This window comes from Penicillium antarcticum (genome assembly GCF_028974205.1).
Source record: "Penicillium antarcticum strain IBT 31339 chromosome Unknown utg000001l_segment0_segment0, whole genome shotgun sequence".
NCBI classification, from domain to species: domain Eukaryota; kingdom Fungi; phylum Ascomycota; class Eurotiomycetes; order Eurotiales; family Aspergillaceae; genus Penicillium; species Penicillium antarcticum.
In genome coordinates, this window is record NW_026695299.1 from 961,626 (window position 1) to 986,080 (window position 24,455).

Consider the following 24,455-nt stretch of genomic DNA (forward strand, 5'->3'; position numbering starts at 1 on the left):
CAGTCCCATACCCTTTTTGGAGACTTCGATCCCCCTACGACAGTTTTTATCCCCAGATCCATCCCCGTTGACACAAGCCATACATCCATTTCTGCCATTAACACCCAGCACAGCCAAATACCCTCACCCCTCCACGCATGTCATCTTCACTGCCGATTCTGCTTTTCCGCCTATGAACACTCTCCCCCCTTCTTACAGCATCGTTCCCTTGCTTTATAATATATCATACCATCCTGCACTTGCCATCACCTTACATGCCCCTATACCTACCATATCATCATCACTCACACTCACTCTCCCCAACCCCGAAGACATTTTCCTCGGCCATGACTTGATGTACATCTATTATACCCAAATTCTCATAAGATCATTGACTAATACATTCCATTTACTTTATTTTCTAATTTTCTTCTTCTTCTGCTTTAAAGTGTGGGACTATTCACCGTGCCTCCTGTGTCAGGTCTCTTTCAAGAACATTCCAAGTAGTTAGGATATATGGGATTAGTACTATAGACCATCTTCTGGCTTCGGCTCAAACAGCCGCACTTGAGTCGAAACAGCACTCCTTGGCTTTAGGGTGGGAAAGGAAATATAAAAGAGCGAGTCATATCCAAAACCATGTCTACATTCAATGTCCAAGTTTATACAACACAGGCCAAAGTCAATTCAAATCCCCACCTTGAAATAATTTAGATAATTAATACAATGCACTCGAAAATGGGTGAAAAGGAGGTGAAGAAAGAGAGGTCAAGTTAAGGCACAAAGGATGCATCAATCAATAAAGAACTCGTCTCATACTTCACGGGGATCATGAAAAGAGTTATGACCCCATTGGATGCATGGGTTGCTGAAGTAAAAGTACAGACGTTCGATTATTTCTCATCAGCACGACACCCAGCCTTCCACGGCACCTCCTCGGCCCTAATAACAGTCTCCAACCCCCCAGCCAACTCCCCAAGACCCCCCAGCCCAATCTCCTCCCCATCAACATCCTCTCCCCAAGGCAAAGCATCAACATCAACCTCCCACCCAAGCAAACACCTCAAAACAACCCCAGCCCCAGCCTTGCTCATAACCACATTCATATCCCTACACCGTTCATCGCAACAACATTCCACACAGCCCTGCGGCGAAAGACAAGAACAAGCCTCGATCCGTGCAACCGCCCGCCGAAGAAGTAACCCAATGAACTCAAACGCCTTACTCGCAATTCCAGATCCACACGATCCACCTTTTGCATCATAGAACGTAAGACGAGCAGGCCTCTGCCGCGAAGGCGGTTGTAGCTTCTGTTCATATTCATCGGGGACATTCGCACGGCGGAGTGGTTTGCCAAGTTCCTTCTTTGCGATTTTGCATTCTGTGCGGACGTCGCCGGGTGATGAGACGACGAACGAGGGTAGGAGGGAAAGGACAGCATGTTCAGCCGCGTGGATTGCAGCCGCGACATTCAACCTGTGAGACTGAAGTATATCAATAGCGCGCGTGGGCACATCGAGCCACATGCCCTTGGTGAGGAGGTCGATAGGCGGGTTATCAACAGCCACAGCATCGAGAACACGGCCCCGTTTGTCGATTTTAAAAAAACCATAGACGACGGCGTGGATTTGAATTGCGCCGAAGAATGCGCGTGAGGATGATGGGTCTGTGCCGACGGCACGCATTGCTTCTGTTTCTATTGGGTCGATGTCTGTGTAGTCTCGTTGCATTGTGCTCCAGTCAACGTGTACGCGGACCACGCGTGCAAAGCGGCTGTCTGGATTTAGTTCTTTGACTAGGTAGGTTTGGCCCTGGTGTAGAAAGATGCCTCCTTCGTAGATTGTGAAGAAGGCGCGCGAGGCTTCGACTTCTTCTAGGACAATGTTGCGGTTGTTTGTTGTGTCTATTACGGCGAAATGCTGGTCTTCTGTATCGCGAATTGAGACGCAGCGGGAGGGCTGGGGGCGGAAGCGTTCGTTGCAGTGGAAGAATCCCATTGAGTCTTTTATGAGGCGGGTTGGGGCGAGAGCGAGGAGTTGGTCGCCGAAGTAGATGCTGTCTTCTTCTGGGCAGATGGGCATCTCAAAGGCTGCACATTGGACGTGACCTTCGAGGATAAGTTCGTTGGCTAGGTCGATTTGTAGCTCGCAGTTCGGTTTTGTGAATATCTCGTCTGGGTTTTGCATGTAGTGCTGATCAGTCGGATATCGGTCCCCGATCAGGACTGAGAGGGAATCCTTGTTGCGTCGTCCGGCTCGACCACTTTGTTGACGCAAATTGGAGATAGAGTAGGGGAATCCCATGGTGATGACTGCATCCAGTGATCCAATATCAACACCCAGTTCCAGAGCGCTGGTTGCCACGATTCCCATCAATCTGCCCTCGAACATTTCCTTCTCAATTTGGCGTCGATCTTGAGGGCTATACCCGCCTCGGTAACCCATAACGAGCTTGCCCACCTCTGTTCGTTCGAGGCTGTCAAATTCGGCTCGAACGGCTTTTAGAAGCACCTCGCAGAGCTGTCTGATGCGACAAAAAGCAATTACCCTCACGCCCCTGAGAATTAGCTGGCAAAATAGCCTTGCCGTCTCAGACACAGTATCACCACGTCCAGAAGTAGGATCTGTAGGGTCTTTGAATGGAGTGTTCCAGCAAACAAATTCCTTGCGGCCAGAAGGAGAACCGTCAAAGTCTATCAGTTTCACATCCTGCACCCCAAAGATGGACTTCATGTGATCTTCGGGATTTGCAACAGTAGCAGAGCAAGATATAAACTTGACATGACGATTGCCCACAGCAGCACAAATTCTGCGGAGCCGCCGCATGACAAAGGCAACATGGGATCCAAATAACCCATTGTAAACGTGGAGCTCATCAACAACGACAAACTTCAGGTTCTTCAGAAAAGCCCGCCAGGCACTTTCTTGTGGTAATATCGTGATATGCAGCATGTCAGGATTAGTGAAAATAATCCGGGCTTCATCACGGATCAAGTTCCGACTCGACATTGGCGTATCTCCGTCAAATGTTTCGACCATCGTATGCTGTAACTCGTTCATATACTGCAAAAGATCTATCATGCTGCGTCGCTGATCTTGTGCTAGAGCTTTGGTAGGGAATATGTACATTCCTCTGCTTTCAGGATCCTTTTCTAGCTCGTGAAGCATCGGTACTTGATAGATGAGGGACTTTCCAGAGCTTGTCGAGGTCGATATAATCACATTGTGACCCTCGTACAAGTGATTAATTGCCTCTGTTTGGTGAGAGTATAGCTGCGTAATGCCTTTTGTGTTGTAAAGAGCATTGACCATGTCTTGTGAGAGCTGGAACGTCAAATCCCCGAAGACAGGCGACTGGGCTTCGAACACTCGATGACCTTCAGGCACAATCTGGGCATGATACCATTGCATCTCCCGAATTTCCGCGATGATTTCCTCGATGGACTTGCGCTCCTTTGGGATGGTTGCCGGTGCTTTGGCTACAACCGCAGGTGTATTCGACCCACTGCCTGGAGGCGTGGGCAGAAAAGTATCCTTCTCTTTTTCAAGAGACTCAACAGGGTCTGTGTTATCATCCTGGCATTGAACCAAGAATGTATTAAGGGCATCTGAGAATTTGATATTGCGCTTCTCAATCAGACCCAGCATCTGCTTTTGGCTATAGACGGGCATTTTGAGATCCTCGTCTTTCATGCGACGCGAGGGCTTAGTAGGCTCTCCGGTCTTCGGGTGCCGGACTTCTCGCTTCAGATCACCGTCCATAAATTCGAACAACAAAATATGTCTGGTGCCATCTGAGCCGTAAAAGTCGCCATCGTTGTCTTCAGTCGTAGCCATGTCTGCTGAAGTTGCTAGAGTCGATCGTTTGTGCAAACCATATTGAGCTATTTCCTGATCACCAGCAGTCATGACTTCAAGTTTCGCCTCATCCACATACTCAAATCGGACAGCTTGGGGAACGAGGACTTTGACGCGCGCAACATCTTCAATTGTGAGTTCCCGTTCTTGACCAAGTTGGGATTGTACTGCCTTCTTTATGTTGTCGAAAGTGGTTGCGAAATGTTTGCGTGTGCAGCAAAATGTATATACCAAATTCAAGGCGCGGTGGATGTGTGAAATGCGCTTGAAGGCATCTGGCAGGGGCCCGGATGGGGTTCGCTGTGGCGCTTTCGAGGCAGCATTAGAGGTGGCTTTCTTTTTCTTGGTAAGTTTTTTGATAGCTGGTTGTTTTGCGGTGTCGGGTTCCTCTGTGTTTGTCTCTGGCCTGTTAGTACTCGCGGGCGTTCTGAGGGCAGGATCTAGGAGAGCAGGATCTAGAGGCGACGCGTCGTAGGGTGGAGATTCAGCGGACTCTGTTTGACCGCTTGGTTCATGATTTCGTTTCCGTTTCAGTGTTGATACTGAGGATTGGTTTGGTGTCGATCCTGCCATGTCGAGGCTCCATGGTGCTTTGTGTTGCCTGTGACGTTATCGCCGGCTGCAAAATGGCCACGCGTGGTCACGTGGGAAATATTACCCAAAAAGGAATATAGATGCGAAGTGGGTCCAGCGAAGTATACGAATGAAGTCCAAGATGAGCTAGGGACTTTCTATTAAGATTCCGAGTAAACAAATTTATTGACCAATCACATATCCATAGACTAAGAAAATTGGAGATAGAATGCCTGCTTTCAGTGCTCGCACAGTGAGAACGAACCATTTTCAAACGTCTGGTTCTGACTCTGAGACTTGGCGCCTCTTTCTTCCATAAGCTCAAGTCGGTACTGCTTTGCCTCGTCCATAGTCATATAGTTTTTGGGCAAGTCTTTGCGGACCATGTACTGCAGCTCGACTGGAAGCTTAGAAGACAACAACCCATCCACAGTCCTTTCTCTCTCAAACCCCCAATCCTCACGTTGCGGTGGAACATTGGCAGATGAGATAATCCGGATGTGAGGGTCAACTAAGAACAAGGCGATTATCTTGCGGTGACCAGGCTTAGATCGGTCTGCGAGTGAAAATGGCGAGACCCGATGTTGGACGACATTAGGGAAAGTTAGGAGACGGCCTTCCTTGCACACCACACCTCCAAGTTCCTGCGTTGTGCCTTTTGTGTCGTAAGAGCCCTCACCAGAGAAACCATAGACCTGTTGAAGGAACTCGTGTCGATTTTGTTCGTAGCCTAGGTCCATCAAAGCTTCATCATTCCCGCGTCCACGGAAACAGAGCATGCTTTCGGTGATGTTTTCACAGTCATAATAGTAGATAGCCGTTGCACAGATGTGCTCGTTCTAGTTAGACATATTAGCGGGCCTATCCATGGTATAACTTGGAAGATCACTAACCAACTGTCCCTCGATATGCCAGCTTCCGCCTTCGTATTCGGGATTCTCGGGAGTGAGTTCGATATTCGCCAGCTTCACAATGACTTGAAGTCCACTTTCTCGATATTCGCTTCGAAGATCAGTCCAGTTACCTGGCTCCTGGTAGTCAGGGGCCTTGAATCTCCCATATGGCTCCGGTTGTTTGATTGGCTGTGTAGCCTCCCATTTCTCGCACTTCTCCCAATATTCTTCTTGATCTTCGAAGTCTGACTCAGCAGGCTTGGGATCCTTATGTTCAAGATACTCAACTTCAAAATAGGATATTCTCTGGCCAACGTCATAGGATGGCAATGTCAAACTTTTGTTCCAAAGGGGAATGGCTCGCGCGATGATTTTCTCAACAGCTCCATACAATGCTCGATGCTCGATGGGGTGAGCATTGCTGATGTATGAAGTTATCCGACACTCATCATTCTCGAGTAGTTCGACATCACAAGGAAGCCATTGAAACTTGCGGCTGTATTTTGTCGTGCGTCCTTTGTCGTAAACGGGTAGCAATTCTCCCTGACCCACACTGCTCAGACAATCCTCCAAGCCAATTATTTTGTCACGGAGGATGTGCGTATGGCCATAAACGACAGGAAAGAGTGACTGGTGCACAAGATCAACTACCTTTTTGTTGGTTCCAGGATGATAATCTTTTTGCTCCTCGGGGACATTGTCGAATGGAGCCACAGCTTCTACCAACTCATGTTTCAGAGCCTCGGAGATCGCAGTATCTGATTTGATCACGCCTATATCGAAAACGTAGGTGAGACCTTCGTTTTGGAGAACCTCGGCTTTCCATTGGAGCTCCTTGATGACCCAGTCCATCATGATTTCGGTCACGTCTTGACCACTTTGAGCGACTTCTTGTCGCCATTTGTTGGTTATTTGCTCGTTGTACACCTAACAGCATTGGTTTAGTTACAATCTCGGAAGTTGGATGAGGATCTTACCTTTTGGTCCCATTCGGGCTTGTCTGTGATGGTATTCATAAGACGCATCATCAGAATCTCCCTATATACATAGATGATCCTAACATGTTTTCGTTGGCCATTGGACATCGTGAACTATGGAATATCAACATACCAGGCCTCTTCATCTAGAGCCGTGGGGAAAAGAGGGTCCGCGTCATCTTCGGATCCGGGCTGTCTGGATTAGCTAGTGGTATAATGCTGACATTTAAACATACATACTGTATATGTCAGCGGCAGGGTAAACCCGGGCAGGTCAAAGCGAGACAGCTGGGAGGACATTGTTGTTGCTCAGAATGAAAAAGGGGAGGCTCGGGCTTATATACAGTTGGGGCCGCTAGGCACGGTAGGCAGAAGACTTGGCACCCAAGAGCCACTGGGCCACTAGTAGGCCTCGATGTCTCATTATGCGAAGCAGGTTCGAGCTTAAATAATGCTAACTTATATTACTGTAGAGCTAGAGATCCAAGTGATTACTGGACGCATCATGAGTCTCCGATGTTTTCGGCGTGGTGAGTAGTCCCCTGTTCAATTCTTCCAGGTAGATGAGAAAGGAAGGTTCGGACTGAGGAAAGAAGGCGTTTTGTAGAATAGCGGTCATAGATCTGTTTACAGTGCCATGAATGAAGTATGAGACGGTTTGTATACGAATTTCTCGAAGCAAAAGTCACCATTTGATGGATTCTTTGTGCCTTAAATAGGCTTCTCTTTCCTTCGTATATTTTGTGTCCATTTACGACGCCTTATGTTGATTGTCGCAATAATTTAAAGATGAGAGTGTCAAGGGTCTCATGGCCTCTGTTGTAGATCTACATAGGTAAAAATATAAGACGAGAAAATGATTAAAGAATGAAGGTGAAGAATAAGAATAATCCTTTTATAACGTGAGAAGATGAACGACTTCCTCACTCTTGGAAGTCGTCTCATTTCGATGAAGAGAGAAGGCTTAGATTGAAGACAACAGTTGAAACACTTCTGTGCCCTATATAGGTCGCTGAGGCTGTAGAGTACAAACACAACGCGCGAGATGTGAGATGCTGTATATTTCAGCTCAATATTGACAGCAACGTTCAAATACTGGCCTGGTATTAAGCTTACTCGGACCACGGACATGTATTGAGGGAGAAAGCAGATCCAGGTTTGGGCATTACGAAGAATTGATATTGAAATATTCGCGGATGTTGTATTGAGTGAGGACCGCTGCTAATCAAAACATGTTCACCTTGTCCTCGCTTCCCTCACTACAAGTGAGAAACTCCATTCTTCCCCACCCTCCTTATAAATAGCTTATGGAATTTTTATGAAAATCGCGAAGAAAAAAAACCACACACATGCAAGTCTGTAGATTGTAGTATTTGCAACCTAGACCTCCTCTAGGAAGTCTTTTAGGGTGGCGTACAGCTCGTTGACCGTGTTCTCATTGTTCAACTATGGCGGAAATCAGCACTGAGAAGAAGAAGAAAAGCAAAAGGGAGAGGACTCACTTGAAGGAGCACGTTGGCTACCTTCCCATCTTCCTTGCTGGCCAGGAAGATTCGGCGGCCGGCAGGGGCCGCACCCTGCTGGTCACCAAAGTGCATGCCCTTGAAGATGGCACTGTTAAGCATGACACGCAGAGCGCCATCTGCGCGCATGATCATGCGGGCGGTCCGCTTTCCGTCCGGGCCCGACTTGACGTTGACCTTGAAGGTCCCAACGCCACGCTCCTTCCATTGCTTGTTATCAAAGCAATAAAGTTTGCCCTTGTTGGCGAAGATGGTCTCCTCATCTTCCTCGCCAGTTTCAACTGCGCATTAGTGTTAGTGACATACTCGATTCTGAAGGAAATTTGAAAGGCGAGATGCATACCAGGCTGTTCAACGAACCGCTCATCAGTCTTTTCCGCCACGAATGTGTCATTGCCATTGCCTTCATCGTCTTGTTCATTCTCGCTATCCTCGTTGTCAGACTGCACGGCACCAAAGGCTTGTGCTTTGGCACCAAGTGGCTGTGCCTTGGCCTTGGAGTCGCCGAAAGAAGAAGTGACTTTGGGAGATGCGAAACTTGTCAGTCCGCCGGATTTCCCAGTAGCCGGAAAGGCGCTGCTGAATGTAGAAAAGCCAGTGGAGTTGGCGGGTTTGCCAAACACAGAGGTTGAGGTACCAGCAGCGAGGTTACCAAACGGAGAATCGTCGGAACCGGCGAAAGCAGACAGAGAGGATGATGCAAATGCGGAAGTGGAAGCTGGGTTGTTATTGTTAGAGGGGTTGGGAGTGACGGCCGGCTCCTTTGCATTAGCCGACAAAGTTGTAAACGGTGAAGTGGCAGAGGTTGATGCCATCGAGGATCCGAATACAGAGGTGGATGTTGTCGAGGATCTGAATGCAGAGCTGAAAGGTGAATCGGTGGAGGTATTGCCGAATGCACTCGAAGAGAAAGTCTACCACAAGGTACTATGTTAGTGAAGGTTATTTTCGAGCAAGGAAGACAGCAAACTCACCTGGTTCATCTTGGTCTTGCGTTCGTCCGAATTGTTTGTCTTCTGGCGTTGCGCTTCAGCAGCGAGAGTCTCGTCCGGTGGGACTGTCTTCGTCTCGGTGGGTTCCATGGTAGCTGGGGGTTTTTCGGTTTCCTGGGTAAATATTGGGTTACTAATGGGCTCAAAACCGAAATGGTCGGTGTGAGTGGTGCGCTCCGGGGTTCTGGGTAGATGGGAACTGGGCAAGATATCTCCATGCAAGAATTCTTCGTCTGAGGAGGTAGAGATGTGGGATGAGATATCATCTTTTGGGGTATCCTCGTCTGAAGATATCGAGATGTGGAATGGAGGGGCCGGGTATTGTGCATGACCAGGTTCAAGAGGGACTTGAACATTGAACGAAATCTTAACAGGCAATTGTGGCTGGCCTTCGATAGAAATGACAATAGAAGCCTCGCAGTGGACAGTGCGGTAGCTACCCCGACCACTACCCGGCGCTTCTGAGGTGTCAGATGTGGCTGGAATACTAGCTTCAATCTCATCCACCCAGTTTGCCGTGTTTCTAGCCTTCTTTGGCTCATGGCCTTCCACGTTCTCAGCGTTCTGGTTGCGTACCGACCGAGGTACCGGAGGGATTGTAGTCGGGTTAGCTTCGTGCAGTTGTTGCCATGCTGCAATAAGCTCGGGCTCCCAAGGGACGGGATCAGAACGCGAGCGAATGAGCTCTTCGTGATCTAGGCTATCACTTTGGGTATTGACATCCACAGATTCATCGGGAATTGCATCTATCTCGATCGTCTCCAGAATGTTCTCCTCGGGAAAAGGGACAAAGTTGGGGGACTTGAATTGCGCGGGACTCGGGGAATCCTCATAGTCCGGAAGAGGGGAGAAGGGGGGGAAAGGGTGGCGTGGGACTCGGGATATCCACGAAGCCTGGGATTTCCACGTACCACCATGGGAGAGGCGAATAACTCACAGGCAAATGATAACCGTCGGGTGCGGTATCTGTCTCGGGCTGTTCAACTCCGGAAGAAGTGTTTGAGGTGGGATTTTGAGCTCCCGATGATTTCTCGGGGGTACATTCGCGAGATCGTTTCTTGGGGGGAGCGTCGGCTTCGGAGGTTGCGTCATTGTCGGAGTCGTCGAGGGAGCGCTTCTTGCTTCCGTTCTTCTGAAGTGAGGAAGTGTCTTGGGATCGCGAAGCGGTTTCGGGGGTGCATTCTCGGGATCGTTTCTTGGGGGGAGCATCGGCCTCGGAGGTTGCGTCATTGTCGGACCTGTCGTGCGAGCGCTTGTTGTTGGCGTTCTTCTGAGTTGTGGCGTCGAGGTTGGTTTCTTTAAGTTGCTGTCGAACGGGGCGTTCACCTCCGTCGTTGTCAGAGTAGCTGGGGGAGGACGGGTTGCCGTCGGTCACTTGAGAAATGCGGATGTCAGATCGCATGTTCGAAGCCCAAAAATGAACGTCAAGTAGTAGAGGAGCAGTGAAGAAGAGTAAGAGAGGATCAGAATCGCGTGGAAGAGAGGGACATCGCAGAAGCGAAGACAGCTATCCGGTAACTCACGATCGGGCTGCTTGTTGCCTGGCGCTGGCCGCGGAGCTTGAAGCCTGTCAGCGAGACTATTCGGAAATGTGGGGGAGGTTGGGAGCATGTGCCCAAGCTGTCACTCACCGGCGGACGCGGGGTCCTGCTCAAGGAAATCAGGAGTCATGGCGCAGCGTCCTGGGCTGAGGACAAACTTGTCGTTGAGATATTGCAGATGGGTGGTTGCACGAGGCAGCCGAAGCTTGGTGGTTAACAAAAACCGATTGTTGGAAACTGATTTGAGCCTGGTGGATCAAAGCAGAAAGAAGAAATGGGATTGTAAGAGAGGTGATGAGAAGAGAAAGATGGAGGGAAGAAAGCTAGCTGCCGGGTACTTATGAGTTGACCGCCGGGTGCGGGGCCAAACATTGAAGACAAATGACCCAAGGCTTTTTACAATTCTATTGTAACTCTTGATGAACAATAGCAATTCATTGACCTAAATGCGATTCAAGGATATACCGGTAACCCGTGCTATTCTGGTAAAATATCTCGCTGTTGAGGCCGTCCAATGCGCCGTGGCTCTCCATGGCGCATTGCCTCAATCCTGCCGAGCACAATATCGAGGATAGAACTTTAACTGATGAAGCAGAGACACCCGATTGCAATGTAGAAGACGAATAGTGGGTACACTGCGATGCCGACACGGTTCCGAACCACCCCCGAGCCTCCCAAAATGCTCACTCCAGCTGCCAATGACCATGCCACCAACACTAGATACACTGGTATCCGCGCAATGGTAGGAAGTCCGAGTGCACTGAGCATCGCCGCAATGACCAAGGGGAAGAGCGTATAACCGATAATACAAATGGACTGGAAAAAGGAACTAAAAAACAAGTCGCAAGGTCAGTATATCGTACTCGGATGATGAAGTCGTGCCCACGTACATCTTGCCACCAAGCAGCTTAATCTGGAGGGTCACAGCTGCCTCTCCAATCCAGACGATGCAGAATACACCCGAGAATACCAATGACGACTGATCGCCCTTTGCGACAGACAAGAACAGACTCAAGACTAAGCAAAAGATGAGTGGTCCCCTATAGCGTAAATGCAGCGGTTAGCTTTTCTCTATGCAGTGCCAGAAGTCTCAGTGTGAAACGTACCAGAGATCCCAATCACGCAGCCCATCGCTCATGCCACCCTGCAGGACCACGTCGGCATCCGGCCAGCGTCCAACGAGTCCTCGAATGTTACGACCGAATCCTGATGCCTCGCCTCTCTCGGCATCACTCATACCACCACCTCCGCGCTGCATCATTCCTCCGAGCAGGTACTTCGGCCAGAGCACCTGGCGCATCTTCTCCCATACCGCGACCAAGTCGCGCGACAATGTTTCCCACACACTCTCGTCAATGGTGTTTTGTGTTGCGCGACGGTCTTCACCACCGATTGAGGAGGTCAGGTAGTTTCCATACCCAGATGCATTGCCTCTGTTGCCTGAGTCAGATTGGATGTTGCCTCGCAGAGGGGCCGTGTCGGAGGTATCGCGCAGGGGGTCTTCGGCTTCGATGGCTACAATCACACTGGATTAAAACATGGCTCAGGTGCAGGGAGCAGTGCCGACGCAGGATCTGTACTCACCGTCATCCGCTTCGATCAGGTCGTCGTCCAGGAGGGAATCATCATCATGAGGATCACCATGGGGGTGACCGTGGTGTACAGTAGCCATGGTTTGTATCGGAGCTACGAAATAGCGCAAGGGTATCACTTATCACCAATCACCTATCACCTTCAGGCAAAGTATGGACGTAGAAGTTCGAGGGTATCGGGGAGTATGAAAGCGAGTTGGTCGAGCTGTCCCGGAAAGGCTAGAGTGGCATTACGTACCGCCCGGCACGGGATGTTTACTCACGTTTCACCTGTTGATACATCTCATGCATGCACTCATTGTCTTTCTTTGATGATTTTCATTGCATACGGAATGCAGAGGCTAAATTTGCTCAATATGTGATATCTACTACTTTTCCTCAGAGTCCTCAACATACGGCTCATCTTCCTGGTAGACATCATACTTATACTTGCTCCCAATATGATCAGCCCGAAGCTCTTTCTGGCCCTGACCAAGTACCTTCTCACGGGCTGTAAGTGATGGCTCTAATGGTTCTGGGAGCTCAGGATACAGACCGCGCCGCCTCAACTCTGGAATCAGCAAGTCAACCACTTCTTCAAAGGTCCCAGGCGTAGTAACATAGGCGACGTTGAACCCATCGAGGTTAGACTCTCGAATCCAGCGTTCCATCTCATCAGCAACAGTGGCCGGGCTTCCAATAGCTACTGGACCAAGACCGCCGATTGCAGCCTTCTCGGCGACCACACGAGGAGTCCAGCGCGGGACATCCTTGCTAGTCTTGAGCAACGAGTCAAGTAGACTGGTCACTTTGCCAGCCTCCAAGGTGTCTGCGGCTGTGAGATCCTGGTCGAGTGGGATTGTGGAGATATCAATGCCCGTCCACCCGCTGAACAGAACCAGACCGCCAACCAGTGAGGCGTATTTCTTCAGCTCCTCGTATTTTGCCCTTGCTTCCTCATCGGTCTCACCCACGATTGGTGTGAAAGTCCCGAAGAATTTGATGGATTGTGGATCACGACCTCGCTCTGCGGCTAGCTTGCGGATATTTGCAATCTTTGGTCGCAGCACCTCTGGCGAATGAGCAGAGACGAAGATCGCCTCCGCGTGAGTCGAAGCAAAGTCCGATCCTGCCGGTGAAGTTCCTGCCTGGAAGAGAAACGGTGTCCGCTGAGGAGATGGATCGACGATGTGCCGTGTGCTTAATGAGAAGTATTTCCCCTTGTGGTTGATCTGGCGGACTTTGTCGGGGTCAATGTACGAGTCTGCCTCGCAGTTCGGTGACAGAGCATCAGGAGCCCAGGAACTTTCCCAAAGTCTAAGTGATCCAAATCAGCTCTTGTACTTTTAGGTACAAGGCGTAGCAAATCACTCACTTATATAGCACCCTCAAATACTCGTCTGCTTGGCGGTATCGTTCATCCTGCTCAATGGGGCTATCCACTCCAATAGCTTTAAAGGCTGCCTTCTTATACGAAGTCACAATATTCCAACCCAGTCGACCATTAGTCAGATGATCTAATGTAGAGAAGCGCTTAGCCAGCAGGAAAGGCTGCTCGAATGAAGTTGAGGCCGTGATGCCAAACGCGAGGTTCTTGGTCACTGCAGCCATTGCGGAGATGGGCTTCCCAAACCAGTCAGATATTGATTAGTCCGATTGTATTTTTTACACTCACAATAGTTGGATCTGTGACCGGCCACTGCGCAGCTCGTCGAATACACTCGTCCAGTTTACCCTCGTAGGTATCATGGCCTCCGGTTGTATCGGCCAGGAACAATGCGTTGATTCCCCCGCGCTCCAGCAGCTTCGCGAGCTCTACCCAGTACTCGAGGGTTCGCTTAGTTGCAGACTTGTCTTTGGGGTTCTATAGAATGTCAGCTTGGTTGCGACGTCCGGCTATCTGCAGACTAACCCTCCACTGTCCTGGAGACAGATGCCCAACAGTAGACATGTCGAACGCATTGAGCAAGATATGTTTCTTGCCTGAGCCATTCTGGCTTGTAGATGCACCAGGCTCCCCCATAGTTGGTGGTATATACTAAGGTTGTTACTATCTTGGCGAAAAATCCAGTCGCATTATATTACGTGCAAAACAAACCCTCTCAGGCCCAAACCTGGAAGTAGGACCTTGTCCTACCCCCGCAACATCCCACCTAGTATTTGTCCATCGGATAGATATCTCACTCCATCGACAAGGGGGGACGGTAAAACTCCGAGTCGCGACAATGCGATTTTTACTTCGACAGGCGATATATACATGGCGAACCATAAAATTCGTCATCTTCTCCACGGCCACTTCCTTGCATATTCATACTTTAGTTTCTAGAAACATAGTTGTGGAATAAACTCTTACTACAGCAAAACAGTTATAGGAACTATAGAGCAGAGGGGTTTGGGTGATGCATTTCATCATCGGCTATCAGATTGCGTGACAACTACCTGCATGTAGAGCTTTTACAGTAAGTAAAATCAAATTCATATACTCAGTCAGGAGTAGTATGTTTGCTATCTCACGTGTTTTTATCCTATGATATACTCCCTAGCAACAAGCACCTCATGCATGTGGGGAGTTCCACTAAACAAATTCCCATAACAACCTAGCAAGATCTACCCATATACCCTGTTTTTATAGATCACAGTTGACAAGACAAAAATTAATCATCTTAAAGAGGTGCCAAAATGCGAGCCGGAAACCCTATGCCCTAGAGATCATCCTCAAACAGACTAGCGCACCTCAATACTACTGACTCAAGCTTAGAAGAAGAGTTCAATTGCATTCGTTACTTCGCCTTTCTTTACCCCTATTGAACGCTTGAAATGCTATTAATTTACCCATAGAGAACACTAGACATAGCAACAGTCAAGTAAGTCATCAAGAAAGCAAATCAAAGCGTCGAAACTGGGACACCCAATATAACGGCGACATATGATGACAGAGGAGTGCATCTTACTGACATTGGCCTGATCAATATACTTAGTCCAATATGCGAGAAAAGCATAAGTAACAATGAACAGATCGAGCTTGAGGATGAGCGTTCTTTCTTCTTTTGTATCATGGTCTGTGAAGCATTAGATGTGGTACCGTTTCCGCCGTTGTTCGGGGACGGCCATTTTTCGCGGGTGTTCCGATATGGAGAGCTTGGAGTTGAAATTGCAGTCCATTCTAACTGGCTTGATTGATGGCCTCGGTCATCGGCTGAGAAGAACTGTACAAGTTACTTCAGCCAAGATGTGAGGTGTCACTAGAGACGGCAATTGCGTGCTGTAGCGCATCTTCAGCGAGTATTGCGACACAATAGCTGCGAATTACATAGCGCTAATCATAATTATTCAGATAGCTTGTCACGGAGAAAAGCTAAGTGTTTAGTTAGAATCGGCTTGTCATCTGAAATTGCCCGTCGGTCCTAGAGTGGGTGTCTGGGTCCCGATGTAAGCTGACCGAATGGAAAGAGGCTCAAGCGTTGAAACAAATATGTCATATCTTTTATATGTGAAGTTGAGAATGTACCAGTGGTATTATGTACAAATGCATATGCAACGCCGTCTATATCCCAAAAGTATGATGTACAAGCATTATACAAACGGTCCGTCACTTGGTCCGTAATAGGCAAAGACAAAAAATGCTCAAGTCAGGCCTTAGTCCTTCTTAGGAAAAGATTCATCCCATTCCGGAGCCTTCTCCGCCTGCTCCTTCGGCTCCTGGTAGGAACCTTCTTCGAATTGCTTCTTCGAAAGATTCTTCCGGGCTTCCAATTGGAATCGCTTGATGCGCTCGCCACCGAATCTCTTCTGCTCCGGCGTCGGGTAGACAGTCTTGCCTCTGAAGCTCTGAATAACAGCTTTGTCAGAGTATTTCTTCAGCATTTTCGATTCTTCCATCAGCATCTTGCGCTCAGCCTTTGAGACAAACGACTTATAGTCATCCATGAGAGTATCGTCGACTATCAAACGGATGCGCGACAAAATCTTGACAGCCGCGGCACCGTTGACATTGTCTTTTTGGTTTTGGATTTCACTCCAGCGACTATTCTTCGAGGGACCTCCGAGCTCCATTGCCTCGTGAAGCTGGGCGGTATAGGGTAGCAGGGTAGCGACGGCTGCCAGGCGCAGCTTCGCTTGGATTTTGCGGCCGATGTCTTGCAGTCTGCTTTTGCTGGAAGTATCTTCCATGTCGAGGCCTCGCAGGTGCAGGAGCACCGAGGGTTGGCTGGAAAGGATCTGGATCAATTCTAGGTAACCCTCGAGGACTCGGAGATCCGGGAGGATCAACGCTTTACCCATCAAGGACATCAGCTCGTTTGCGTGCTGAAGAACCGAGTGGTTGCGACGGTCACGGCGACAGATACTGAGAGCGACGTGGAATGCCTTTCCGTTTGCTACACCGGACGGAATCATCTGGTCCCGTAAGGCAGCGACACCGACTTTGCTGGAGCGGGAAATGCGGAGAAGTCGGAAATATTGGAGGTAGCTGACGCTATCGGGTTCAATGAGATATTTCGGGTCTTGGATGGTCAGAAGTTTCCAGTAGTTGACACCAGCCTCGGTGCCGTGGGTGATGGTGAAGCAGGCATTCAGAAGAAGAGTAAGCTCTTTGCTGTCTGGCTTGAGGAAAGAAAGCTCGGCTAAGTCTGGGACGACAGGCCTGAAGAGCTCTTCGAATGATTCTTCCTCTTCTGGTTCTTCTGCTTCATCCTCTAATTCCTCTGGTTCTTCAGCGAGCGGCTGGGCCTCTTCGCCCGGCTCTGCTTCTCTAATAATTTGGTTGTTTTCATCCACGAATGGAACATCTTCCATACTATCCTCCCGTTTTGATTGTGACTGTTCGAGTGTTTGAGTTTCTTCGCGAGTGATCCTGCGACGGGATGAACTCTCGGACTCGATAGGCCGTTTTTGTAAAATGGGAATACCCATGGTTTGTTTATACAGCTCCATGACATTGTAACAGTCAAGGTCACTTGCTCCATCCAGGAGCAAGCTAGCCATCGCATTCACAACGGAGTTGTCAAGTTCCAGGGCTTGGTTTTTCCATCGATAAGCAACGTCGGCCCAAATCCGCTTGCCTTCGGTCACAGCCAGAGCTTTCCGCTCAAGGATTCTATCAATCTCCTCGGGGGACATTTTTTGGATATCCTTGCGGGCTGCGAATTGAACGGCACCCAAGATAATAGTATAGGTAGCTGCGTCTGGGGCACCTGGTCCCTCCTCTGGGAGGTCTCCGGCAATCTTCCACAAACGATCCATATCATTATGCCGTTGGCAGACCGTAAGCATGGCGTTCGTGTGAATAATGCTCTGGTTGACGCCGGAGTTCGGTGAGGAGATCGATCGATAGACGGAGGCAGCAGTCTTGACGATACTCGGTGATTCTGAGGCTGAGCTGAATCCCTTCAGCATGATCGTGTACGTTGTCGCAAGCGGCCTTCTGCCACGTTTCTTCATCTAAAGTAGTATATCCATTAGCATGTAGTTCCCGGCGCCGAGCGAACTGACAAGAGACTCACATCATTATAAAACTTGAATGCAGCCTGCGGGTGATTTTGATCCATACAATACTGGAGCAAAGTATTCCAAGCAACATCACATCTCATGCCCTGCTTCGTTCCAGTGCGGATCAGCGCCGCCGCCAGGGCGGGATCACCGGCATGCAAAATGCGCGAAACTCGCTCCGCAAAGTCACGAGGATCAGACAACCATTTCAGCTCCTCCGTGATAACCTTGTTTGGAACTTTGAGAGATTTTATGACCGAAGGTGCGGGTTCTTTGGGGGCATCACCATTGGCAGTCTCGACCTCAGCCTCAACCCTAGGAACTTGATCTTGCGAGGCATCGTTTTCAGACGCCTCGGTAGCAGGCTTCTCGGCTTCAGCAGACCACTTCTCAGCAGCTTCCTTGTCCAGGGCTTCGCTTTCGGCAATATCACCATCAACATCAACGTCATACCGGCCGCCGAGGGTTTCCTTGCCAGATGCAATAGCCATCAACAAGTCCCGATCTCTCTTTGAAGACAAATCATCATTGAAGGTCTTCCGGCTCCCCCTCCCTCTGTTCATAGATTTCTGTTCATCTTTCTCAAAGCGGCCTGGGCCTGGGCGCGAAGTCTTGCGATAGGAGTCGTTTCGACCGGAGGAGCGTTGGAAGGAGCGTTGGAAGGAGCGTTCGGAGTAGAACCGGAGGCTAGCTGAAAGCCATGTCTGTGTCTGCTGGAATTGCAATTCACCTGCAACGGATGCGCGGTGTTGCTGTGCGGTGAGAAGTTTGCTGCGCAAAGCTCTGTTCACGAGCGACCCCGGAAACCGGAATGTCATGGCCGGGTTTCAGTGGTTTCCAGGCCAATGTCGAGCTTGGATGGTATGTAAAAGGCTGAGATAAAACACAGAATCCACAATGCCAGGTCAAAGAAATGAAGAAAACAAATAAAAAGAGGCAAAAGGGATATTATGTCCACATTGCGTGTTCGAGATACAGTCTCGAAACAATTTCGCAGATTGCAAGAACACGCTAGTTCGTATCAGGTTAGATTATGACGCCCGAATATTCAGGCATAAAGCAAGATATTTAGTGCCTCAGGTGTCAAGATAGCCCAGATCGGTCTTCTTGACACCTCAGGCTCTAGATCTGACTAGACTGCAACTAGTTTAGTTCCCTTCCAACCCTTGTTTCCTGCGGGCCTGGACGGGAGCGCTAGAGCACATTTCCAGAGTCTCATTCCCTGCGTTAAGTATCTTACTAGTTCCCGGATCTAGATCTGCATTCTCCGTACAGAACCGTGGACGGGCCTTCTCTACACGAACTATAATAACAAGCCTTTTTTCACCTTGGCTTCATTATCTCGTCCATATCATAATGATTGCGTGCATGATTTCTTTCACAGTCTAAGCCATAGGTTTCAGGCGATCTTTACTCTCAGCCTAACTCATCAATTATGAGAGTTGTGTCTTATAAGACCTTTACTGTCTCTCCCAGAAGAACATGTCAAGACTCGAAATCCTCGCATACAAAGACGCTTCAGTCCTGGGCTTACATCAAAAGCAAATCCCGAAAACCATGCAGAATGCACTTCCTAGCCAGAGTACCATAAGCATTACCCCAACCCACAAACATAAAACACAATAGAAAAAACACAATACATGCACAACATTCAAGCAATATGACAAGTCCAATAACAAACAAGTACATACACCAAAAGCACAACCTAACCAAAACCAGTCAACTCATCCAAAGGCTAGCGGCCAGCCTAAGCAGCAACCTAAACCAGAAAAGAAAAAAAGCAAAAGAAATGCCAAAAACCAACTCTAAACCCCGAACTAAAAATTACCGCCACGATGATATCGGTGGCTGATACTAACTGACCCTAACTTCCTTCAGCCACGTGGAGATAGGATGTGAGATGCTAGTGACTAACCACTAGTCCCAAGCACTTAGTCCCTGGTTCTGAAACTAGTCACTAGCCACGCTTGTTAAGTTACTTACTGTACTTTAATTTACTGAACTATACTAGCTCACGCCTCCCGCTCTATGCTATACATAGGTATAGATACGGGTAAAAGGTACACTAAGAGGTACAGGTACAGGTACAGATATGTACACATCATGCTTATGTATGACATATGACATACAGTAGTCTAGCCTCTTTTCTTTGTCTTCCTTTTACTGTTTTCGTTCTAGTTCAGTTCAGGTACCCGTCCATGCTATGCTATGCGTGTGTGCAGGTGCATGTACATGTACGCATTGACATGGTGCAGTAGTTGTGCGTGGTATGTGTACAAGGTACTTCTAATTAACTTTAACTTGATCTGCCATGGCTAAAGTCAGTTCCAGAGTGATGTTGTAAAGTATTTGGTACTTTGTCCGTGTTTTGTGTGCGTGTGCGTGGCTCAATCCTAATTTGGGCTAGGCGTGGCTTGTCTCGGCTTTGGGTTTAGAGACCGGATTCCGAATTTCAGTGGAAGGAACTTAGAGTTCTAGGTCTCTTTGATGATACTTGGTGTATTTTCTATCGATCTGAACTAAACTAGATAGTCTTGAGTCCAAATTGAGGTGCCTTTTGCTGCCTGGTGTAGTTGGATATATACAAAGCAGCAAACGAGCAATGACAGCCAACATTCGAGCATATTACAGAAAGCAAAGACAAAATCAAAAAAAAAATATAAATATAAAAGGAAAAGATTGACCTGAGAAAAAGGAGTCCGGTTTGAATGATACACAAAAATAAAAACCAGATGAAAATAATCAGTGTAGCATAATGTACGTTAAGCGGAGGAGAGAAAGGAAAGGAGGAAGAATAGGAAACCAAACACAGAGATATAGAGAGGAGAGATGAGAGGATAACCAGCACATGGCAGAGTTAAGACATAAGATAGGAAAAGACGATAAAAAAAGAGAACAAGACTAAAACAAAGAACCCCCATGAGAACCATTTTGGGAGAATGCTAATCAATATGACAGATGCAAAAAAATCCGCCGCCCACCATTCCTTGGAGGCACAATCCTGGCCAGCGAGCAATGTATGAAGAGAGTATGAGTAAAAGACACAAACAAACGCACATCACTTCGACATTTATCGTTGAATCTGAGAACAAGACAGGAGACAGAGCGCAGAGGAAGGGAGAACATCCTCTCGGCTCGAAGCAAACTCTAAAAGAGCAAGGAGAATCACAGGTACAGAACAAAGCCGGAAAAGCCACTCTTTGACGAGGATCATAAGCCTCAAGAGGTTGGTATCATTGCAGTAAATTGGGAGCGGAGGTTGGAGAGGATGGGATGAGAGGGGGATCGGAATCCAGGACGAGGACGTTAGTCAAGGATCGGGGATATCGTGATTAGAAAGGAAAATAGCACAAAGCACAGAAGGCAAAAACAGAAAAGGGCAATGCAGTTCCGTCCGTCCAGAGGGTGGTTGATGGATGTTTATAATTGGAGAATTATTGCGGGTAGCTGACGGATGTGGTCTCTGGAAGCCGTAGCCGGGTTTGAGATCAGCGGACGGGACAAGGTCGGGCGAGGATGACCTTGTCAAGCAGGTCCAGAGGGTCGATCCTGGAGGTGATAGCGACATTACTCACGTTGCGGGTACACCGGTCCGCTCTGGTACGGAGAGTGAGGGTAGTTTGGAGGGTAACCCATCTGTCCGTTTTGGTAGACCATGCCACCACCAGGGGGGGGCGCCGTATTGGCCTGGGACCTGGCTGTCCGCAGGCTGATATCCGATAGGAGGGAGTTGAGGACGGACACCACTGCCATAGGCAGGTGGCTGTCCATGGGAGGGGTCGGAAGGGTTGGGAGGCTCGACTTGGTTGGCCTGGGCAGCCTGGGCCGCAGCGCGCTCACGCTCCTCAACGGCCTTGCGTTGAGCCTCCTCTTCCTTCTTGCGGGCCTTCCATTCCTTGCGGATCTCCTTGAATTCTATAGCGGGAAGATAGTCAGCCGTGAGCTTGGATGAAACGTGACGTGGACATAGCGTTGGACAAGATCGGAACTAGTGGGTGACAGGTGCTAGGGCCGGCGGAAAGGGACAGAGGCAGGCTTAACCTCACGCCGTCGGCCACGCTACTGCGAGCCCCGCGACGTCTAGTGTAACTCACTAGCGTCCACGCGGCCGGCGCTAACCCGATCCAGCCATTTGCGACAAAAGATCGAAGATCTCCGTCGCATCGGCCACCACTCATCCAGCAAAGGGAATGAAAAACCTACCTTCCGGGGTGCGCTTGGCGCCATGCGACTGCATAGTCACGTGTGCATTCAAGTGGTTCAGAGTACCATAAGCCTTCTCACAGCCCTGCCATCCACATTTGTACATGCGCTCGATTTCCTCATAGCGACGACGGGGACGCTTGTGCTGCTGCGCACCAGGAATTGGGACGAAAGAGTAGACCTAGAGGATGAAATTCAGAGTCAGCTTTGGTCCAATCGCAAGAGATTCAAAACCAAGCCCCAATCACGAAATAGCGATTGGGGCGACAAGCGCTGTTTTTGGCGATCCCTGGGAAGGAGACGTGCAATCAAAAGAAAACTGCCGAATCGAGTCCAGAGGTGTCCAAAGACAACAGTGAATGAACACAATACGAAGCCTCAAGAAAACCCCCTCCAGGGATCATCAAAAACATACCTGTCCAGGGCCAGTTGCGGCAATAGGGGAGGCAGAACCAACCGTTGTAGCGGGAGAGGCATAAGGACCGGGCAATCCATGATGTTGCTGTCCATAGCTGTGCGGCCAATCCGGGCGCGCGTACATCTGGTGAGGGGGGGGGCGGGTGGCCCTGGTACTGAGCCATCTCGTGCCCCTGAGGCTGGTAGGGAGAATAGGGAGGAGGATAGGTGGGGCTGTTGGCCGGAAGAGAAGGATCTATAGGAACGGGCGCGTCAGATTTATTGATCGGACTGCGCGGGCCCGTAGGCAGGTTGAACGGACTTGTTGCTTGAGCCATACCTGCCGCGCCACCGGGTTGAGGGTTGGGAGCGTAGGATTGGGGTGGGCGGTGGAGGTAGTCCTGGTGGTAGGCAGGGGAGCGGGCGGTGGGCGGAGGGTTCAGACCGTAGTCGGACTGAGGGGTGTTTGACGACGAAATATTAGGTCGCACTTCAGGTTGTGGCGTGTAGGTCGGGCGGACCTCGGGTTGCGGGGTGTAGTGAGCACTGGCAGCAGCAGAAGTTTGGTCTGCGATTGTTAGGGTGCGTGCTCGAGGTCTTGTATCTGATAGAGTGCGAACCTGGCTGTGCGTACTCGGAAGCGGGCCGGGTGTCCATATAAGAGATTCGCGCGCAAACAGGCTGAATCTAAGGATATGTTCCGCGTTCTGTGTGGAGACGCGTCGACATAACAATGAGTTCAAGTTCGGGGAAATTGACGAGTCGGACAGACACGTTTCAAGCAAGGGACGGGAGCCTAGGTTGCCACGTTGAAATCGTGGCTGAGAACGTACCTGAAGAGAGTCTCGCAGAGGTCGGGAAAAAAAGAAAATGTGTAAAGTTGGAAGTTCAAGATGCTTAATCTTAGTTCGCTTTTAGGATGCCTTGCAGGTGGCGGTAAGCACGAGGCACCGGGAAAACAGACTAGTGTATAGAAAGAAAAAAAAAAGTCAGTCCGCGACTTGGAGCGACCTAAAAGGTGAGACGATTAGGAGAATGGGATCCGAGGTGGTGGACCTCGGTGGAGTAGGTAATTTTGGTTATCGAGCGAAATATTACCTGCCTTTTTACTTTTTACTTGTTGATATTAGGGGGGAATGGAGAAATATGCAGAATTATACATCCTAAATGGTTTGATCTCGGACCATTCGCTATTTCCAGATATTTCCCCCTTTCCCCTCCCCATGACCGGCTAAGCTTTCCATGTGTGATAACACCTGGGCACCTTTGGGGTCTTTTTTTTCCCTTCGAGAAAAAAAAAAGCGGAACCAGGGGGGAAGGTCAGAAAAGTGGCAACAGAATTCCTACGTTCCCCTTTCCTTCACAGTGACTTAAAATAATGAAAATACAGTTATACATGGTGGTTGATATAGACGATTGTCTAAAGGCTAGGTTCCCTTCCTTAGTCTACCCGCAAGAGAACCTAGCGTACGTGGGTACCAAGATGTCAGAGAGGGGGAGCCAGGGGAGAGCGAAAAAGCAGGAAGACTAGGGCAAAAGGGGGTGTAGCGTAGGGGGGGGGGGGGGGGAAGACTCGGGAAGAGGCTAGTGCGGTAATATGACCAATAGGAAAATAGTAAATGGATCAAGGGTGGACATAGTGGGGAATGGAGAAGCTCGGTGGTTGGGCCTGACCTAATTGAGATTAGTGGAAAAGTTAGAGGTTCAAAGCCGCGGTTGTAGCCGGTAGCTTGGACCATGTACTTCTCAGTACCTGTACAGAGTATGTACAAAGTACTTGTATAGCCAAGACTTATTGTGAAGACTGGCTGTCTCCTGACACCTACATATATTATACTCATAAGCATCATAAGCTTGATATGAAGTGACCGATCTGGCAAAGCCCGATGGCAACATCCAATCCTATGGGCCCTCGATCGGAAACAGATAATAATAGCCCCCATGCCAAGGGCAGAATAGGGGGCATTTCCCAGCGGGATTTCCGTGGAACTAGTTCAACCCGTTGATTGGTCGCCTATCTCCTAATCACATCGCCTTGCAAGCGGAGACTCGGCGGCTCTCCGGTATATTAGATTACACTTTTATAACTTTTGAACAAAGGACTCTGATAGGGAGAAAACGGAAAAGCACGACTCCTCTCCTCGGAGTTGTCTCTGTCTCTGTTGCTGTAACGTAACGTGATTGGTGCCGTCTCTCACCCTGCAGGCGGAACCTCTTCCTCCACTGCCGGTGAGGAAAACTTGCCTTAATTGCCCAATTTACACCTGACGCAGCTATAGCGTCAACATGATTCCATCCATGTCCATAGACAACTATGGAAGGGACAAAGCCATGGCACATGGCATGTGCACATGCACATATATCCATGGGATGTAGTAGAGCTAAACACGGTCGGCACATCACTGTACCGCCACGATCACAGTGGAGTGGCGGCGGACTCCGCCAACACCAGTACGGAATATC

The 24,455-nt window shown here is 49.2% G+C and overlaps 7 protein-coding genes across 7 annotated transcripts; all 7 read right to left on the reverse strand.

Moving 5' to 3' along the window:
- Positions 1-280: 280 nt before the first annotated feature.
- Positions 281-4,409, reverse strand: N7508_000359 (ATP-dependent 3'-5' DNA helicase; the record flags this gene model as incomplete). The annotated part of the gene is made up of 2 exons (XM_058458444.1): positions 281-330; positions 1,205-4,409. 2 exons carry the CDS (start codon positions 4,407-4,409, stop codon positions 281-283), a joined length of 3,255 nt encoding a protein of 1,084 aa, XP_058324666.1.
- A 239-nt stretch (positions 4,410-4,648) lies between these two features.
- N7508_000360 (DUF4246 domain-containing protein) lies at positions 4,649-6,579 on the reverse strand (the record flags this gene model as incomplete). The annotated part of the gene is made up of 5 exons (XM_058458445.1): positions 4,649-5,248; positions 5,303-6,229; positions 6,280-6,358; positions 6,413-6,471; positions 6,520-6,579. 5 exons carry the CDS (start codon positions 6,577-6,579, stop codon positions 4,649-4,651), a joined length of 1,725 nt encoding a protein of 574 aa, XP_058324667.1.
- Positions 6,580-7,659: 1,080 nt separating this feature from the next.
- Positions 7,660-10,196, reverse strand: N7508_000361 (uncharacterized protein; the record flags this gene model as incomplete). The annotated part of the gene is made up of 5 exons (XM_058458446.1): positions 7,660-7,725; positions 7,782-8,083; positions 8,146-8,716; positions 8,777-9,688; positions 9,732-10,196. The coding sequence occupies 5 exons, from the start codon at positions 10,194-10,196 to the stop codon at positions 7,660-7,662; spliced, it is 2,316 nt and encodes a 771-aa protein (XP_058324668.1).
- Positions 10,197-10,909: 713 nt separating this feature from the next.
- On the reverse strand, positions 10,910-12,007 carry N7508_000362 (Yip1 domain protein; the record flags this gene model as incomplete). Its single annotated transcript, XM_058458447.1, has 4 exons — positions 10,910-11,164; positions 11,226-11,375; positions 11,442-11,850; positions 11,920-12,007. 4 exons carry the CDS (start codon positions 12,005-12,007, stop codon positions 10,915-10,917), a joined length of 897 nt encoding a protein of 298 aa, XP_058324669.1. The 3' UTR covers positions 10,910-10,914.
- A 288-nt stretch (positions 12,008-12,295) lies between these two features.
- Positions 12,296-13,929, reverse strand: N7508_000363 (xenobiotic compound monooxygenase, DszA family; the record flags this gene model as incomplete). Its single annotated transcript, XM_058458448.1, has 4 exons — positions 12,296-13,223; positions 13,282-13,529; positions 13,582-13,770; positions 13,819-13,929. 4 exons carry the CDS (start codon positions 13,927-13,929, stop codon positions 12,296-12,298), a joined length of 1,476 nt encoding a protein of 491 aa, XP_058324670.1.
- Positions 13,930-15,542: 1,613 nt separating this feature from the next.
- On the reverse strand, positions 15,543-18,211 carry N7508_000364 (pentatricopeptide repeat-containing protein; the record flags this gene model as incomplete). The annotated part of the gene is made up of 2 exons (XM_058458449.1): positions 15,543-17,345; positions 17,408-18,211. The coding sequence occupies 2 exons, from the start codon at positions 18,209-18,211 to the stop codon at positions 15,543-15,545; spliced, it is 2,607 nt and encodes an 868-aa protein (XP_058324671.1).
- Positions 18,212-20,964: 2,753 nt separating this feature from the next.
- On the reverse strand, positions 20,965-22,649 carry N7508_000365 (putative C2H2 transcription factor (Con7); the record flags this gene model as incomplete). Its single annotated transcript, XM_058458450.1, has 4 exons — positions 20,965-21,308; positions 21,597-21,777; positions 22,136-22,560; positions 22,613-22,649. The coding sequence occupies 4 exons, from the start codon at positions 22,647-22,649 to the stop codon at positions 20,965-20,967; spliced, it is 987 nt and encodes a 328-aa protein (XP_058324672.1).
- Between the last annotated feature and the right edge of the window lie 1,806 nt (positions 22,650-24,455).